General features: G+C 33.8%; 4 protein-coding genes across 5 annotated transcripts in view; 3 read left to right on the top strand and 1 right to left on the bottom strand.

Moving 5' to 3' along the window:
• Positions 1–18,674, bottom strand: part of LOC106082297 (cytochrome b5-related protein) — a 49,701-nt gene extending 31,027 nt beyond the window's left edge. Inside the window, exon 1 of one of the 2 annotated variants that reach the window (XM_013244730.2) lies at positions 18,501–18,674. The gene's annotated coding sequence lies outside the window, so the exon portion shown is untranslated. The remainder of the gene's footprint in view (positions 1–18,500) is intronic. The other variant, XM_013244729.2, reaches the window with a different exon arrangement.
• Positions 2,281–6,423, top strand: LOC106082295 (UDP-glucosyltransferase 2). Its single transcript, XM_013244727.2, has 3 exons — positions 2,281–3,047; positions 3,111–3,282; positions 5,494–6,423. The coding sequence occupies exons 1-3, from the start codon at positions 2,350–2,352 to the stop codon at positions 6,250–6,252; spliced, it is 1,629 nt and encodes a 542-aa protein (XP_013100181.1). The 5' UTR covers positions 2,281–2,349; the 3' UTR covers positions 6,253–6,423.
• Positions 15,440–18,494, top strand: LOC106082298 (UDP-glucosyltransferase 2). Its single transcript, XM_013244731.2, has 3 exons — positions 15,440–16,133; positions 16,188–16,362; positions 17,738–18,494. The coding sequence occupies exons 1-3, from the start codon at positions 15,445–15,447 to the stop codon at positions 18,482–18,484; spliced, it is 1,611 nt and encodes a 536-aa protein (XP_013100185.2). The 5' UTR covers positions 15,440–15,444; the 3' UTR covers positions 18,485–18,494.
• Positions 18,675–19,703: 1,029 nt separating the features above from the next.
• Positions 19,704–20,255, top strand: LOC106082289 (U6 snRNA-associated Sm-like protein LSm7). The gene is made up of 2 exons (XM_059364782.1): positions 19,704–19,803; positions 19,865–20,255. Exons 1-2 carry the CDS (start codon positions 19,786–19,788, stop codon positions 20,174–20,176), a joined length of 330 nt encoding a protein of 109 aa, XP_059220765.1. The 5' UTR covers positions 19,704–19,785; the 3' UTR covers positions 20,177–20,255.
• Positions 20,256–20,269: the final 14 nt, after the last annotated feature.

Here is a 20,269-nt window from a genome sequence, read left to right as displayed (position 1 = left end):
CATACAGGGGTCTTTTCTCTCTCTATCTCTATCATACTAAAATAATAATTTAGGCGATAATTTAATTCGCTAGTTCTTTGATTTTCCTAAGGTTTAATGTTATTTTTAATTATATTGTTATGCCAATCTATAAGATTTTAAATCTAATTGAATACAAAATTTTGCATATATACCTAGTTGGGTGTTACAGATCGTTTAGTCCATTAGCCTAACTTAGAATGGATTTCCTATCCGTTCAATCTTTGGTGTTCTTTTTCCAATTTCTGACACTTAGTCTTTGTCCTGTATTCACATTTTGCGTTTACCACTGCCGTGTGAGACGTGTAGAGATATCAGCTTGAAATTTGGAATGGTTAGAGCTGAGATGTTAGCGAGATCCTATTGTCCGGGCGCCTCGTGGTGTCTTAGAAAAATATAAACTAAATTTTGTCTTTAAAATTGTTTTTGAAATACTGTCTTAAAAAGTGTCCTTGAAATATTATGTTTCGAAATTTTTTTTTTACAAATTTGTTTTTATAAAAATTTTATTGGAAAATTCTTTAGAAAAAATTGCATTAAAATTATTTAAAATTTTTTTTTTTAGTTTGGAAAAAATGTGTGTAAAAAAACGTTTGTTGAAATTTTGCTTAAAAAAAGTTTATTAAATGTTTGTCTTAAGAAAATATTTCATTAGAATTTCGGTTTACGTTAAATTCTTGAATTAAAAAAAATTACAAAAATGTGTTGCTTTGGAAAAAATGTCATTGAAATTTTATCTTTCAAATTGGATTTTATCCTTAAAACATTTAAATAAAATTTTGTCTTTTAAAATTTTTGAGATTCCATTGCAGGATAAATATCTTTAATATTGTCTTAAAAAATGTCCCTAAAACTTTGTGTTTGGAAAATCTTTTATTAAAAATTTGTCTTCAGAAATATTTCATTGAAACCATTAAAACTTTGTTAAAAAAAATCATTAAAATTTTGTACTAAGAAAAAAATTAATTTTATGCTGAGCAAATAGTCTTCTTTGGGGGTTGTTATGGGGGTGGGACTTGCTCTAGAAAGTTTGTCCCAATATCATGTTGATATCAGATTTGTGGTCAGCAAATGACCACATTATTGCAATATTAGCCCAAATCCGACGAACATAGAAGTAGGCATCAAAGTAATCCACTATTTGCTAAGATAATTGGTATATTGGTATATATAATTGGGGGCCACAGTAGTGCAGAGGATAGCATGTCCGCCTATGAGGCTGAAGGTCTAACCTGATCCTTCATAAGAATTTAATACGAAATGGCAAACATTCTGCTTGTATTCAATATTTTTTATGATGAAATAAAATAATTATGTATGTCATAATGCTCTTAGGCCCAAAGTAAAGAACTCTACTATGTAATTTTAAAAGATATGAGTGAAATTCATTGAGTCGTACGTTATACGAGTACAGAAAATGCAAAACAAAAAAAACATAATCATGCAACAACAAAACCAATTAGATAAGATAATGACTATTTTCGAACCGGTTTAAATACTAAATCAGACGTTTTAATTGGTGTAGATCGACCGCTTAGACTACTATGTTGCTATATATAAAATTTATAAAATGTTGATATAAGCATATGGGTGGGGCAGGGTAGTGTCACCTGCCCCTTAATCGAATGTTCATGGGATCGATCGCTTAGACTACTGTCTATGTTGCTATATATAAAATTTTGATATAAGCATTAGGTTTGGGCAGGATAGTCTCCTCTGTTCCTTAATCGAATGTTTAGGGAAATTTAGTATCAGGGTAGGGCAGAAGAAACATGGCTAGTTCTAAGGTATTTGTGGATATATCTAGACCATATTTTTGGATCTGTTCAGCGTATAAGTTTTTTGTGTGAATGTTTAAAAGTACTTAATACTAGATATTTATTTACAAAAATTTATGTTTTTTTTGTTTAATAAATTAATTTATTTGGATTCTTTAGATATTCAAACATGCTAAGCCAAATATGTGCAAAAACTTGATTTTCTAGTGTTAAAGGTACTTAACACAACAAGCAATTCAGAAACAAACTAAATATTTTAATTGCTCGAAAATTAAATAATAATATAATGTATCCCTCATCGTTTTTTGGTGAGTACAATAAAATAAAACAGTCTTCATAAATAGTCAATAAAAATCATAAACCCCTTTTATTATCGTAATTACTGTATAATACCTACAATAGCATGCACGGCTACTGCAACGACCAGTGATAAGTCGTACACAGCTACTTATCGACTTGTTTTGATATACTCACCCCTTATAAGAGAACATTGATTTTAGTTAGCCACCCACCGTCCAGATTACAACATCACTCACTCACTGCGCGATCCAAAATGAAACGAACGGGTAAATTTCTTTCCACGTTCCTTTTTATCGCCTGCCTTGCTTGGCACATAACACCCTCGAATGGAGCCAACATTTTGGGCTTGTTCACCAGCCACAGTCCATCCCATTTGATCGTTCACATGTCTTTGGTAAAGGTTTTGGCTGAAAGAGGGCACAATGTCACCGTTCTAGTCTCACAAAAACCCAAAGTAACTCATAAGGATATCAAGGTTATTCTGATACCACCTACCGATGAAGTAGAGCAACTTCTAAATCAAGAAGTTTCTGCCATGTCTCAAAGGAAAAACAGTATGTTTACGACAATGAAAAACATGTTCGGTTCACTGGGGATTCTAATCAACATGCAGGCCGATATGTTGAAAGATCCTCGTTTCACAGTGCTCTACGATAATCCAGACACCAAATTTGATTTGATAATTGCCGGTGTATTCATGAATGATTATCAACTTGGAGTGGCAGCAAAACTTAAGGTTCCCATAGTTCTCAGTTGGATGGGCCCACCAACGGTTATGACTGATGGTATGGTAGGTAATCCACCAGAGATATCATATGTGCCCAATATGAATATGGCGGTCAAAGTAGGGGAGAAAATGACGTTCATGCAACGCATTTCCAATTTCTTTATGAATGGATTTTTCAAAGTTATAATGACGCTTTTGGATATACGAATGAATAATTTCTACAAGTGAGTTTTTGGTGGACGAGTAAAGAAAAGTTGGAAAAATAATGTGCAATTTATCTATTTTAGGAATCTCTTTCCCACTGATGGAAGTTTTCCCTCCCTATCGGATATGAAGAAAAATGTTTCTTTGGTATTTTGCAATAGCCACTTTAGCGAAGGACCAGTGAGACCAAATGTTCCCGCTGTGGTTGAGATTGGGGGTATACAAGTCAAGGACAAGCCAGATCCATTGCCAAAGGTAAGTAAAACAAGTAAAAATGTGTTATGTTTGGCCGGGCCTAAATCAGCTTCGCTAATCAGAAGTACATTATTTTCGGATTTTTTTTTTTACATAAAGAAACGAAGGGATGGTGGTAGCACTTAATTTTTTATCTGATTCTTACTCTACCCTTAAATACTTTTCATTTAAGTACCATATTCCAGGGATCGCTATATATGCCCGTTTTGAGGGTTTTTTGGGGTGGGGTCTTCCCCTTAGAACCTGTACCACAAATCAAAATATCTAATTGGTGTTTTGGGTTACTACTAAGGTACAAACAACAAGTAATAGCATGCTAAGTTCGGACGAGCTTAATCTTATCCATCATGGATCGCATTTCTCAAGTTCTTTGAATGACTGTTTCAAATATATTTAAACCATATCAAGTTATTGTGGAAGCCACCGTAACGCAGAGGTTAGCATTCAAATCCTGTGGAGAACGTCAATAAAAATTCCAGCGGTGGTTATCGCCTCCTTATGCTGGCGACATTTGAGGCGAACTATGCCATTTTAAACCAGCAAGGAAAGGCAAAAGTCGGGCGGAGCCGACTATATAATACCCTACAATTATAAATTCGGGCAATATATAAATATATACGTATATCTAAATCCGAACCGACTTTCAAACAGATCGTTTGAAAATCTTTGTTACTACGGTCATATAAGTGTAAATCCGGTTATAAATATGTATGAATGGTACATTAAAATTTTAACCGATTTTGATGAAATCCCGCAGATATGTAACAAAACAATCCGTGCCAAATTTTGTGCAGATCGGTTGAAAATTGTAGTTACTACGGCCATTTAAGTGCAAATCGGACGATACATATATATATGGGAGCTATATCTAAATCTGAACCGATTTTTACCAAAATCAATAGCGTTCATCCTTGGGCCAAAAAAAATTATATGTGTAACATTTCGTGATGATTGGACAACAAATATTACCTGCACTTTGATTACAAGAATGCATGTACTCACAGCCGAACAGACGGACATGGCTAAATCAGAAAGTGATTCTGAGCCGATCGGTATACTTATCAATGGGTCTAGCTCTTCTCCTTCTTAGCGTTGCAAACAAATAATACCCTGTACCACAGTGGTGGTATAGGGTGTAAAAATGGTATGGCAGGCATGTAAAACTTCTGCCCAAAGAGGTGTCGCACTGCGACACGCCGTTCGGACTCGGTTATAAAAAGGAAACCCCTTATCATTGATCTTAAACTTGAATCGAACAGCACTCCTTAATGAGATATTCATGTTCAATCATAGTTGCAATTATTTACCTATAAGAACCGTACTTGTCATGCCTGTTAGAAGTCATAGAAAAATACCACCTCCAAAGTTTCAGCCAAATTGGATAATACTTGCGCCCTCCAGGAGCACAAAAAGTCTAATCGGCAGATATGTTTATATGGCAGCTATATGAGGTTATGAATGATGTAGACCATACATGCCAACTTGTTGGAAGTCATACCAAATCGACCTGTGCAAAATTTCAATCAAATTGGAAAACAATGGCGCTCTCTGGAGGGTGAAGAAGTCAAATCGGGAGATCGTTTTATATGACAGCTATATCAAGCTATAAACCGACCATACTCAGCATAGTTGTTGAAAGTCGTACCAAACCGATATGTGCAAAATTCCAGCCAAATCGGGCTAGAACCCTATAGAAGCTCAAGAAGTCAATAGGAGAGATCGGTTTACATGGACCGATAGTTGTGTTGTTGTTGTTGCAGCCAGGTGGCGATCCTCGTCAAGCTTCTGAAGATGAGCAAGCTTGTTCCGGTCCAAAGGTCCGATCGCCGTGGGCACACGGTGACCATTGGTTATTTAAAAGCGCCAATAACTCGCCTTGTCATGTCGAGCATCATAGGCACTCAGTACTTGTGCAAGAGCCGGTGCTGTCCGGCCTCTCACTGAGACTCCCCGCTCGAAACCGCTGATTGTCCGCGACTGCCGTTGCAGCTATTCCGTGTGGAGCATTCAACTATCCGCAACCTGTGGACGCGTCCGGTAGCTCTCAGCTAAGCTTCCCGTGAAAGCATTGAACACCACACAGATCTGACTTCAATACTGCGCCGGGCCGATATTTCTGCAAAATTTTAATCGCCTAGCTTTACCCCTTCAAAAATTTGCGTGCTTTCGACAAAATGCTGTAACATCTTTTTAAAATCTCTTTCTTTTTAGGACATTGCAAATTTCCTCAATGGAGCCAACGATACGGGGGCTGTACTTTTCAGTTTGGGTTCCAATCTTAAGGGATCCAGTATCAAACCTGAAACAGCCACATACATATTCAATGTTTTATCGAAACTCAAACAGAAAGTCATTTGGAAGTGGGAAGATTTGGAGCATACTCCAGGAAAATCACCTAATATTCTCTACCAGAAATGGATGCCCCAAGATGATATATTGGCTCATCCCAATATGAAACTTTTCATTACACACGCCGGCAAAGGGGGTGTAGTAGAAGCTCAATATCATGGGGTGCCAATGTTGGCATTGCCCGTATTTGCTGATCAACATGGAAACGCCGATAAATTGACTCAAGCAGGATATGGATTACAATTGGAATTACTCTCTCTAACTGAGGACTCGTTGCGCCAGAATGTGCTGGAAATACTCAATAATCCCGAATACCGTAGAAATGTGCAACAATTTTCTCGCCTCTATCGTGATCGTCCTATGAGTGCCCGTGAAAGTGTTGCTTTCTGGGTGGAGTATATTTTGCGTCACCATGGAGCAGCTCATATGCAAAGTCCTTTGGTGCACATGAACTTCATTGAGAGTATGAATTTGGATGTTTATGTTTTCCTATTAGCCGTGACCTACGTTCTGTATCGAGTCTTTCGCCTGGCATTTTGCTTTTTATGTACAAAGGTTTGCAAGAAGTTCTCCTGTTCCAAGACAAAGCCAAAGAAAACCCCTAAAGTTAAGAAGCAATAAAATTTATTGTTAAATGCTACTAGATTAAATATTATTCTATTATTTTCTGACTTAGTAGAATAAAATAAGAAAATATGTTATGAATGTTTTATAATAAACTGGCCCGGTGTGCTTCGCTACACCCATAAGGGTATGCAGCCCCCTTTTGACATGGTCCAAATTTGAAAATTATTTATATTCGTATTTAATTTAACTGGAACTTTTATATAAGTTTCGTAATCTACTCTAAAGTAAACTTCGTTTGAATACCATATTGTCCCGACCAGCCTTTATGTCCGTTTGGGGGTGGTTTTTGAGGTGGCACGGCCCCCCTGGGATTTTACCCCACAATTTTATATATATTTTGTATTTTACTTGCATTTACCTTTCTTTTAATACCCATATTGGTCCAATCGGTAAACATTTCATTTTTGGCCGGTTTTTCGAGGTGGGGCGGACACCTCGTCACGTGAGGTCGAATTGTTATATCAATTTCTTACTCTACTCTTAAATAGCTTTCATTTGATACCCATTTTGTCCCGATCGATAAACATGTCCGTTTGGGTGGTTTGACCCCAAAGTTTAATACCAATTTTGTTTATTTGAGTTACCATAAGGTGTCATACAAAATTTCACTTTAATCGATGCACCAATCTCCGAGATCTGGCGTTTTTAGATTTGTGGTTAGGGGGAGGATCTTTCCCCCCCCCGCGGATGTCACAAATTGAAGCACCCTATTTTCACTGTGAGGCTAAACTCTACCATCTGTGAACACTGAAAATCGGTTCAGGCGTTTTTAAATCTATTTGGAACAAACCATCTAAGCGGAACACTTTTATTTTTACATTTGTGTACATTCCAAATAATGACATGTTTTTTAATGCTCCACAAAGTGCGCTATTTTAATAAAACTTTCTCTAAGGACAAAGGTTTAGGTTTAATTCACCCGGATGTCTGTGTTAGCTCACTGTGATACCCTATTGAGAAAGAAGTGTTGGTGAGAAGATAAAGAAACAGTAACAACAAGTAAGAAGGCGTTAAGTTCGGCCGGGCCGAACTTTGGATACCCACCACCTCGGGTATATATGTGAACCACATTTCGTCAAAATCCAGTGAAAAATGCATACCTTAAGCCCCATAGCAGCTCTATAGATATCATCCGATTTAGACCAAATGCTTATAAGTACAAGTCATTGTTCAACTGAGAGATCGGTCTATATGGCAGCTATATCCAAATCTGGACCGATCTGAGCCAAATTGAAGACAAATATCGAAGGGCCCAACACAAGTCATTGTCCCAAATTTCGGCGACATCGGACAATAAATGCGCTTTTATGAGCCCAAAACTTTAAATCGAGAGATCGGTCTATATGGCAGCTATATCCAAATCTGAACCGATCAGGGCCAAATAGAAGAAAGATATCGAAGGGCCTAAGGCAAATCACTGTCCCAAATTTCAGCAAAATCGGATAATAAATGTGGCTTTTATGGGCCTAAGACCATAAATCGGAGTATCGGTCTATATGGCAGCTATATCCAAATTTGGACCGATCTGGACCAAATTGACGAAGGATGCCGAAGGGCTCAACGCAACTCACTGTCCCAAATTTCAGCAAAATCGAATAATAAATGTGGCTTTTATGGTCGTAAGACCATAAATCGGAGAATCGGTCTATATGGCAGCTATATCCAAATCTGGACCGATCTGGGCCAAATTGACGAAGGATGTCGAAGGGCCCAACGCAACTCACTGTCCCAAATTTCAGCAAAATCGGATAATAAATGTGGCTTTTATGGGCCTAAGACCCTAAATCGGAGGATCGGTCTATATGGCAGCTATATCCAAATTTAGACCGATCTGGGCCAAATTGACGAAGGATGTCGAAGGGCTCAACGCAACTCACTGTCCCAAATTTCAGCAAAATCGGATAATAAATGTGGCTTTTATGGGCCTAAGACCATAAATCGGAGTATCGGTCTATATGGCAGCTATATCCAAATTTGGACCGATCTGGACCAAATTGACGAAGGATGCCGAAGGGCTCAACGCAACTCACTGTCCCAAATTTCAGCAAAATCGGATAATAAATGTGTCTTTTATGGGCGTAAGACCATAAATCGGAGGATCGGTCTATATGGCAGCTATATCCAAATCTGGACCGATCTGGGCCAAATTGACGAAGGATGTCGAAGGGCCCAACGCAACTCACTGTCCCAAATTTCAGCAAAATCGGATAATAAATGTGGCTTTTATGGGCCTAAGACCCTAAATCGGCGGATCGGTCTATATGGGAGCTATATCAAGATATAGTCCGATATAGCCCATCTTCGAACTTAACCTGCTTATGGACAAAAAAAGAATCTGTGCAAAATTTCAGCTCAATATCTGAATTTTTAAAGACTGTAGCGTGATTTCAACAGACAGACGGACAGACGGACGGACATGTCTAGATCGTCTTAGATTTTCACGCTGATCAAGAATATATATACTTTATAGGGTCGGAAATGGATATTTCGATGTGTTGCAAACGGAATGACAAAATGAATATACCCCCATCCTTCGGTGGTGGGTATAAAAATGTATGAATCACCAGATAAGATCTAGAGGCGAGAGAGAAAAGGTAGCAAGACCCTATCATACACGCCCAAATGTATGTGCATCCCGGAGGAACACTAGTTCACTTCCTTCTTCACATATTCATCCGCCTTCTTACAATATTTCTCAGAATACTATCGTAGCCTAGAGCTAAGTCAGCGGTGTATCATGACATTCAGCGACTTCAAACAATCTGCCACGCACCTTTACCTCACTGTTCTCTAATTCAAGGCTTTTGAGTATATCTCTACCGACAATTATTCAATTATACTCCCGTGCGTGCAGACCGGCAACTATCGAACCAATTTCCACGTTGTTTAATGCCCACTCGATATTCAGGAAAACCTCTATATACTTCAGTAAGAGAGATATCTCCGCTGACGTACCTCAAGGGTATACGTGTTGTGCCCCAATGACGTAAACCAGAGTCAGTCAGTTGCAATATGTGGATCGGCGACCTTATCCTGGCTGTTTAAAAAAATGAATTTTTATCAGTAATTCCACTGTATTCTGGATCCTCTTGGTGTAAGTCCCGTTCTCCCTCCAAAAATTTCCATGAAATTTTCTCTAAAGACAAAATTTCCATGAAATTTTCTCTAAAGACAAAATTTCCATGAAATTTTCTCTAAAGACAAAATGTTCATAAAATTTTCTTTAAAGACAAAATGTTCATGAAATTTTCTCTAAAGACAAAATGTTCATGAAATTTTCTCTAAAGACAAAATGTTCATGAAATTTTCTCTAAAGACAAAATTTCTATGAAATTTTCTCTAAAGACAAAATTTTCATGAAATTTTCTCTAAAGACAAAATTTCCATGAAATTTTCTCTAAAGACAAAATGTTCATGAAATTTTCTCTAAAGACAAAATTTCCATGAAATTTTCTCTAAAGACAAAATTTCCATGAAATTTTCTCTAAAGACAAAATTTCCATGAAATTTTCTCTAAAGACAAAATTTCCATGAAATTTTCTCTAAAGACAAAATTTCCATGAAATTTTCTCTAAAGACAAAATGTTCATGAAATTTTCTCTAAAGACAAAATTTCCATGAAATTTTCTCTAAAGACAAAATGTTCATGAAATTTTCTCTAAAGACAAAATTTCCATGAAATTTTCTCTAAAGACAAAATTTCCATGAAATTTTCTCTAAAGACAAAATTTCCATGAAATTTTCTCTAAAGACAAAATTTCCATTAAATTTTCTCTAAAGACAAAATTTCTATGAAATTTTCTCTAAAGACAAAATTTCTATGAAATTTTCTCTAAAGACAAAATTTCTATGAAATTTTCTCTAAAGACAAAATTTCTATGAAATTTTCTCTAAAGACAAAATTTCTATGAAATTTTCTCTAAAGACAAAATTTCTATGAAATTTTCTCTAAAGACAAAATTTCTATGAAATTTTCTCTAAAGACAAAATTTCTATGAAATTTTCTCTAAAGACAAAATTTCTATGAAATTTTCTCTAAAGACAAAATTTCTATGAAATTTTCTCTAAAGACAAAATTTCTGTGAAATTTTCTCTAAAGACAAAATTTCTGTGAAATTTTCTCTAAAGACAAAATTTCTGTGAAATTTTCTCTAAAGACAAAATTTCTGTGAAATTTTCTCTAAAGACAAAATTTCTGTGAAATTTTTTCTAAAGACCAAATTTCTATGAAATTTTCTCTAAAGACAAAATGTTCATGAAATTTTCTCTAAAAACAAAATTTCCATGAATTTTCTCTAAAGAAACAATTTCCATGAAATTTTCTATAAGACAAAATGTTCATGAAATTTTCTCTAAAGACAAAATTTCCATGAAATTTTCTCTAAAGACAAAATTTCCATGAAATTTTCTCTAAAGACAAAATTTTCTCTAAAGACAAAATTTCCATAAAATTTTCTCTAAAGACAAAATGAAATTTTCTCTAAAGACAAAATGTTCATGAAATTTTCTCTAAAGACACAATTTCCATTAAATTTTCTCTAAAGACAAAATTTCCATTAAATTTTCTCTAAAGACAAAATTTCCATGAAATTTTCTCTAAAGACAAAATTTCCATGAAATTTTCTCTGAAGACAAAATTTTCATGGAATTTTCTCGAAAGACAAAATTTCCATGAAATTTTCTCTAAAGACAAAATTTCCATGAAATTTTCTCTAAAGACAAAATTTCCATACAATTTTCTCTAAAGACAAAATTTCCATACAATTTTCTCTAAAGACAAAATTTCCATGAATTTTTCTCTAAAGACAAAATTTCCATGAAATTTTCTCTAAAGACAAAATTTCCATGAAATTTTCTCTAAAGACAAAATTTCCATACAATTTTCTCTAAAGACAAAATTTCCATGAAATTTTCTCTAAAGATAAAATTTCCATGAAATTTTCTCTAAAGACAAAATTTCCATGAAATTTTCTCTAAAGACAAAATTTCCATGAAATTTTCTCTAAAGACAAAATTTCCATGAAATTTTCTCTAAAGACAAAATTTCCATGAAATTTTCTCTGAAGACACAATTTCCATGAAATTTTCTCTAAAGACAAAATTTCCATGAAATTTTCTCTAAAGACAAAATTTCCATGAAATTTTCTCTAAAGATAAAATTTCCGTGAAATTTTCTCTAAAGACAAAATTTCCATTAAATTTTCTCTAAAGACAAAATTTCCAATAAATTTTCTCTAAAGACAAAATTTCCATGAAATTTTCTCTAAAGACAAAATTTCCATGAAATTTTCTCTGAAGACAAAATTTCCATGAAATTTTCTCTAAAGACAAAATTTCCATAAAATTTTCTCTAAAGACAAAATTTCCATGAAATTTTCTCTAAAGACAAAATTTCCATGAAATTTTCTCTAAAGACAAAATTTTCTCTAAAGACAAAATTTCCATAAAATTTTCTCTAAAGACAAAATGAAATTTTCTCTAAAGACAAAATGTTCATGAAATTTTCTCTAAAGACAAAATGTTCATGAAATTTTCTCTAAAGACAAAATGTTCATGAAATTTTCTCTAAAGACAAAATGTTCATGAAATTTTCTCTAAAGACACAATTTCCATTAAATTTTCTCTAAAGACAAAATTTCCATTAAATTTTCTCTAAAGACAAAATTTCCATTAAATTTTCTCTAAAGACAAAATTTCCATGAAATTTTCTCTAAAGACAAAATTTCCATGAAATTTTCTCTGAAGACAAAATTTTCATGGAATTTTCTCGAAAGACAAAATTTCCATGAAATTTTCTCTAAAGACAAAATTTCCATGAAATTTTCTCTAAAGACAAAATTTCCATGAAATTTTCTCTGAAGACAAAATTTCCATGAAATTTTCTCTAAAGACAAAATTTCCATAAAATTTTCTCTAAAGACAAAATTTCCATGAAATTTTCTCTAAAGACAAAATTTCCATGAAATTTTCTCTAAAGACAAAATTTTCATGGAATTTTCTCGAAAGACAAAATTTCCATGAAATTTTCTCTAAAGACAAAATTTCCATGAAATTTTCTCTAAAGACAAAATTTCCATGAAATTTTCTCTAAAGACAAAATTTCCATGAAATTTTCTCTAAAGACAAAATTTCCATGAAATTTTCTCTGAAGACAAAATTTCCATGAAATTTTCTCTAAAGACAAAATTTCCATAAAATTTTCTCTAAAGACAAAATTTCCATGAAATTTTCTCTAAAGACAAAATTTCCATGAAATTTTCTCTAAAGACAAAATTTCCATGAAATTTTCTCTGAAGACAAAATTTTCATGGAATTTTCTCGAAAGACAAAATTTCCATGAAATTTTCTCTAAAGACAAAATTTCCATGAAATTTTCTCTAAAGACAAAATTTCCATGAAATTTTCTCTAAAGACAAAATTTCCATACAATTTTCTCTAAAGACAAAATTTCCATACAATTTTCTCTAAAGACAAAATTTCCATGAATTTTTCTCTAAAGACAAAATTTCCATGAAATTTTCTCTAAAGACAAAATTTCCATACAATTTTCTCTAAAGACAAAATTTCCATGAAATTTTCTCTAAAGATAAAATTTCCATGAAATTTTCTCTAAAGACAAAATTTCCATGAAATTTTCTCTAAAGACAAAATTTCCATGAAATTTTCTCTAAAGACAAAATTTCCATGAAATTTTCTCTAAAGACAAAATTTCCATGAAATTTTCTCTGAAGACACAATTTCCATGAAATTTTCTCTAAAGACAAAATTTCCATGAAATTTTCTCTAAAGACAAAATTTCCATGAAATTTTCTCTAAAGATAAAATTTCCGTGAAATTTTCTCTAAAGACAAAATTTCCATTAAATTTTCTCTAAAGACAAAATTTCCAATAAATTTTCTCTAAAGACAAAATTTCCATGAAATTTTCTCTAAAGACAAAATTTCCATGAAATTTTCTCTAAAGACAAAATTTTCATGGAATTTTCTCGAAAGACAAAATTTCCATGAAATTTTCTCTAAAGACAAAATTTCCATGAAATTTTCTCTAAAGACAAAATTTCCATGAAATTTTCTCTAAAGACAAAATTTCCATACAATTTTCTCTAAAGACAAAATTTCCATACAATTTTCTCTAAAGACAAAATTTCCATGAATTTTTCTCTAAAGACAAAATTTCCATGAAATTTTCTCTAAAGACAAAATTTCCATGAAATTTTCTCTAAAGACAAAATTTCCATGAAATTTTCTCTAAAGATAAAATTTTCATGAAATTTTCTCTAAAGACAAAATTTCCATGAAATTTTCTCTAAAGACAAAATTTCCATGAAATTTTCTCTAAAGACAAAATTTCCATGAAATTTTCTCTAAAGACAAAATTTCCATGAAATTTTCTCTAAAGACAAAATTTCCATGAAATTTTCTCTAAAGACAAAATTTCCATGAAATTTTTTTTAAAGAATATATAAATAAAATACTCTCTTAAAAACTTTCAATAAAAATTTTAATAATGAAAAAATGCTTATGTTAATTTAAATGCTTAAAATTTACATTAGATTATACTTATCACAAAACCAAAAATTTCAGAACTTTGATTTTCTTTTCAATTTGTTATCACAATGACAAGGCAGTTCGGAATACATACTTTAATATGAAATTGTTGTTTTTCACCCAACAACAGAGTGCATATTTCACAATTTGCTAGGGGTATGTGAACAGCAATACTATGAGATTTATGATAAGATATGGTCAATATTATTTCTACATTAAAAAAAAAATGTAGCAAAACTTAAAAAAAAAAATTATCATATTCTTGCCCTACAGCAACACTTGCTGTGTTTTATTTAAATACTACACTCCACCAAATTTGTTGTTCAAAACACCAAAAATGTTTGCTAAAACAGAAGTATTTACCTGGGGAAAGCAGACACTACCGCTGTTTCAGCAAACATAGGGCTCCTGTATTAGCAAACATTTCGGTCAGCTAAATCAGCAAACAAATTCTGTTGTTTTAGGTGCAAAAATATGCTAAAAAAATATATATATATCAGTGTAGCTAAAAGCTATTGGGTTGTATTTATGGTGTTACAGATTTTCAGTTCTGAACGGGGTTAGACGCACAGGAACATATGTCAGATGGGGTATGTGCTGTGTAAAAATCTGTTGTTGACGAAGAAGTCGTTTCAATTTTTTCATATACGCCAAATACCTTTTTGAATATCGACATTTTTATATTTCTTAGTGATTTTTTTTCCATTAACAATAATTTTGGTGTCCCTGTCCATGACAGTCATATACACATTAGTAGAGCAATAACAAAAAATGTGAGCGAGCTCAGCCATATTTCGAAATGTATACAAATGTATGCGATGTCATGTGTATAAGGAATCCCTTGATCAGGTATTCCACAAATTAAAATTATCTCCTCCAACGAAATTCCTAAAAAAAGAATTCTTAAAAAATGCCTAAGTAAAACAAGTAAAGACAAAAAAAAGCATAACTCAGCACAATTTTGTACTTAAAACAGCAGATTTTGTTTGCTAATTTAGCTGACCGAAATGTTTGCTAGTACATCAGCCCTATGTTTGCTGGAACAGCAGTAATGTCTACTTTTCCATTTACGGCAGGCAAAACTACTGTTCTAGCAAAAATTTTTGCTGTTTTGAATAACATACTTTGTTAAGTGTATAGATATATTTTTTGGAGTTTCGTACAATATTAATTTTTGCACTAAAAAAACTTGCATTTACGCACAAAAATCATATTAAAATACATTTTATTACAGAAAATCTATTTTATAAAGGCGACAACATTTCTCCGTCGTGTGTTATTGAATTAATTCGAAGAGATATTACAAATGTTTGCTAATAGTGTGAATAAAATAATATCAACAGGTAATGGAAAAATACCCAGTTTTTCTATCAGTGTAGTAACATTTGTGTTTAATGTATTTGTAAACATTGCTACAAAGAGATGCGAAAAACATACATGCCTTATAGCGTCTTAATTTAATATTTTCATATGTTAAAAACCGTTTGACAAGGTAACAAAACCTTACCATTGGCGAGGGTATAACATTTTGCAAGTGTATTTCTTTGCCGCAACTCCGTTAGCTTATCTATAAAGTTACCATCGACAAACTGAAATCAGTTGTTTACTAGACTTCAGCTTCATAAGTAGTTCAAGCGAAATGATAATATTTAAAATATTATTGATCCTCGGTATATCCTGGCAAATAGCCACAACTGATGGAGCCAATATTTTGGGCATATTCACCAGTCACAGTCCATCACATTTAATTGTGCATTTGTCGGTGGCAAACGTTCTGGCCGAAAGAGGCCACAATATAACCGTTGTAGCTTCATCTCAACCAAAAATTGCAATCCACAAGAATATTACAATGATCGTTGTACCGCTCACAAAGGAACAAGAGGTTATCATGCATAGGTCGATGGAAAAAATGGCTTCCAATAACGATGGTTTTTTAACTTTAATACGAAATTTTTTTGGTTCCCTAAAAATTTTCATTGATGCTCAGGCAGATATATTAAAAGATCCTCGATTTACGAAGCTCTACGAAAGTGAAGACACCAAATATGATTTGGTCATGTGCGGATTTTTTATGAACACCTTTCAATTGGGAGTAGCGGCAAAATTTAAAGCCCCCCTCATAGTAACATGGACGAGTGCTGCTATGTCTATGGTTGGAAGAATGGTGGGCAATCCTTCTGGAGTTGAGTATGTGCCAAGCCATACGGTGAATATGGACAAAGGACAAGTGAAGATGAATTTTCTGCAACGTTTAAAGAATTTTCTTTCGTACACTGTCTTTGATATATTAACTTTTATTATGGATATACGAATGAAACAAATTTACAAGTGAGATATGCTTTGAAATTTTATTTTAGATTAATTTTAATGCTGAATTCTTAGCGATATATTCCAAGATGAGGACGACTCTTTTCCAACTTTAGATGAAATGTACAAAAACGTCTCACTTGTATTTTGCAATAGCCACTTTAGTGAAGCCTCCATAAAAGCCCAAGTACCAGCCGTTGTGGAAATCGGTGGCATTCAGGTTAAGGAAAAACCAAATCGATTGCCTGAGGTAAGCACTTTTGGTATAGCATAGCTATTAAGTATGTCGTAAAATTCAGTACTGGTTCTGCAGAACTCCTAACACAGGATAAAGGGTCAATCACACGCACAAAAGACTAAGGAAAAAGAAACACTTGAACCAATTCGATCCCATTCATATTAAGGGTTACCACGCCCTTCTTAAGCGTTTGCAATCCCCAACGACCTACATCGATACTAAGTGTCTGTGCAAAATTTTAAGCGGCTAGTTTTACGCGTTCGACCTATATCGTGATTTCGACAGACGACCGGACGGAAATGATTAGATCGATTCAGAACGACGAGACGATCAAGAATATATACGAATATTGTGAGGTTTTACAAACGGAATGACTAGATTAGTATACCCCCATCCTATGGTGGTGGGTATAAAAATCGGTATTCAATCGGCGCTTTTTTTAATCAAAACAAATAAATAGGCGTTAATTTCGGCCGAGCCGAGCTTTGGATACCCACAACCTCGGGTATACATATGTAAACCGATGAAAAATGCATACCTCATCATACCCCATATCAGCTATATCAAAATAAATTCCGATTTGGACCAAATACTAATAAGTACCAGTCATTGTTCAATTGTGTATAACAAAATATTGATCTTTTTGGTAGCTATATCTAAAAATAAACCGATCTACATCATAAACGACACGGATGTCGAAAAGCTTAACATAAATGCGCTTTTTATGGGGCCAAGACTTTAAATCGAGATATCGGTCTATATGGCAGCTATATCCAAATCTGGACCGATTTGGGTTAAGTTGCAGAAAAATGTCGAAGAGCATAACACAACACACTATCCCAAATTTCGGCGGAATCGGACAGTAAATGCGCCTCTTATGGGCTCAAAACCTTAAATCGAGAGATTGCTCTATATGGCAGCTATATCCAAATCTTGATCGATCCATATCAAATTGAAGAAAGATGTCGAGTGGCCTAACACAATTCACTGTCCCAAATTTCAGCAAAATCGGATAATAAATGTGGCTTTTATGGACTTAAGACCCTAAATCGGTGGATCGGTCTATATGACAGCTATAAAGAAATCTGGGCCGATCTGAGCCAGATTGAAAAAGGATGTCGAAGATCCTAACACAACTCATTGTTCCAAATTTCAGCTAAATCGGATAATAAATGTGGGTTTTATGGGCCTAAGACCTAAATCGGCAGATCGGTCTATGTGGGGGCTAGATATCAAGATATCTTCTATCTTCTAACTTAACCTGCTTATGGACAAAAAAAAAAGAATATGTGCAAAGTTTCAGCTCAATATCTCTGTAACGACAAAAAGTCTGCAAAAAAAGGGGATTAAACCATTTTTTTCTTAATCTTTCTTTTCATTCTTTTAGAACTTGGAGACGTTCATCGAAAATTCCTCGGAACATGGATTTATACTTTTTAGTTTAGGCACAAATGTAAAGGGATCTCATGTGAAATCGGAAATTGCAACGCGTATATTCAATGTTTTATCAAAACTAAAGCAAAATATCATTTGGAAATGGGATGATCTCAAGCATACTCCCGGCAATTCTTCTAATATACTATACACAAAGTGGCTACCTCAAGACGATATTTTGGCTCATCCATATCTCAAACTATTTATAACCCATGCCGGTAAAGGTGGCATTGCTGAAGCCCAGTATCATGGTGTACCTATGCTAGCCATTCCCATTTTTGGTGACCAACACCCAAATGCTTTACATATGGTTCAAGCTGGTTATGGTCTTATGGTCAACTATTTCACACTAAGTGAAGAGGTTTTAAGCTCTTCTCTACAGGAGGTACTGCACAATCCCATTTATCGGGAAAATGTTCAGCGTTTTTCACGTCTTTATCGAGATCGCCCTTTCAGTGCTCGAGAAAATGTAGCTTACTGGACGGAATATGTTATGCGACATAGAGGCGCTACCCATATGCAGAGTCCTTTAGTGCATATGAATTTTATTGAGAGTTCAAACCTAGATGTTTACGTTGTTATTCTGCTTATATTGTATATAATGATCGTGATTTGTCGATGTGGATTTTTGTTTGTTAAGAGAAAAGTGTGTGATAAAAAATGTAAAAAAAATAGCAAAATAAAGAATAAAATTAATTGATTTCTCCCATACATACATGAGTTTGATACTCCATTGCTTCAGGTGAACAAACGAATCACAGCCAAAAACTATGAAAAAAAAAGGTTAAACTGGATATTTTAGTCGGAGATGTTGAATCTGCTATGTGATAATAGCTGTGTTTTATTTTATTACTATCGATTTATGTGCAATGAAATTTTTATGAAAATGACATCTATCCAGGACAACAAAGTTCTGGATATATATAATTTTCATACAAATTTCATTCCACTGCACTACATAGTACTAAATAAAACACAGCCAATGACGTCTGTTTGCGCTTTCTTTGGTCTTAACATCTTATTTAGATTCCATTGCAGCATATTGTCCGGCTAAAGACCATTTCATTCAATGATTTCTATTAAAAAAAATAGCACAGAAAAGAACTTTCGAAAGTAAGGCAAAATGTGTGATGTTGATTAAAAGCATTTGGCCGGCGTTCTCTATCGCGATTTAGAAATTGGAAGGCAAAATGACAATTTTGCTTTGGAGGGCAAAATGATTATTTAATAGTTGTACCATAGTAGCATGTGTTTTATTTGATCCGATCCATATAATATCTAGAGTTACTGCAAAATCAAAACAAGACCTCACCTTATAAGTGCATCCTGGTTTCATTTATCCATAAGCTTGCACATCTGCTAGATTGGTATATAAAACAACCCCAAGGAGATGCTTCTACCACATTGGAACGTTAACTGCTAAGAAAAACAATGATTAAAGTGTGTTTAGTTTTGATTCAATAATGCTTTGTGTGCTAAGATAGAGGCTCAATTTGCTGCTCACAAGGCCCAAACATACCTAATTTCAGGCATTAACGAAGAATGGTTGGAAAAATGCCAATTGATTACTTATATCATTCAACGACGAATGAACAAAGTTGTAGATACTTGAGCCATATATATGGGAGCTATATCTCAATTTGATTCACATATACAAAAAGATTTCTTTCAGATTCAAAATGCGCAATGTTTTGTAGGAGAATCGATCTTTGTAGCAACTATTATAATTCACACCCCATTTCATTGTCATAGGTGGGCATGCTTGTAATCTACAGATTCACCGTTTAGTTTCCTCTACTTATGAGTAATGATCGATATAACAAAAAAGTCATATCCACTAAAAGTCGACTTCGACTTTTCGATTTTTCTACACAAAAGTCTAGTAATCGATTAGTCGAAAGTCGGCATTTATAAAATCTTACATTCTAAGTGAATGTCAGACTAAGGAAGAAGAAGAAGACTTCGATTCTATGAACCACCACCACCACTCGTGTAAACATTATGGCTGATAAACAAAAAGTGAGTTGATTTTAAGTTTTTATTAAATAATTAACGAGACAAAATCAATAATTTTTCGTAGGGTGGCGGCAACGATGGCAAAGAAAAAAGGCGCAAGGAGTCTATTTTGGATCTATCAAAGTATTTGGAAAAACAAATCCGCGTCAAATTTGCCGGTGGTCGCGAGGCATCAGGTATACTCAAAGGTTACGATGCTTTACTAAATCTAGTTCTGGATAATACAATAGAGTATTTAAGAGATCCGGACGAGCCATTTAAACCCTCCGAGGAGACAAGAAATCTTGGTCTTGTGGTATGTCGAGGTACGGCTCTAGTTCTTATATGTCCACAGGATGGCGTTGAAGCCATACCAAATCCTTTTATAACACAATAATTGTGTTAATTTAAGTGGGTTTTTTTATTTAACGAATATGTATAGAATATGTTAATAAATAATTTCTTTTGTAACATAATGTAAAGCTTATGT

Source organism: Stomoxys calcitrans, chromosome 3 (assembly GCF_963082655.1).
Source record: "Stomoxys calcitrans chromosome 3, idStoCalc2.1, whole genome shotgun sequence".
NCBI lineage: Eukaryota > Metazoa > Arthropoda > Insecta > Diptera > Muscidae > Stomoxys > Stomoxys calcitrans.
Note: the sequence above shows the minus strand (reverse complement) of the source record. Positions and strands in the feature narration are given on the sequence as shown.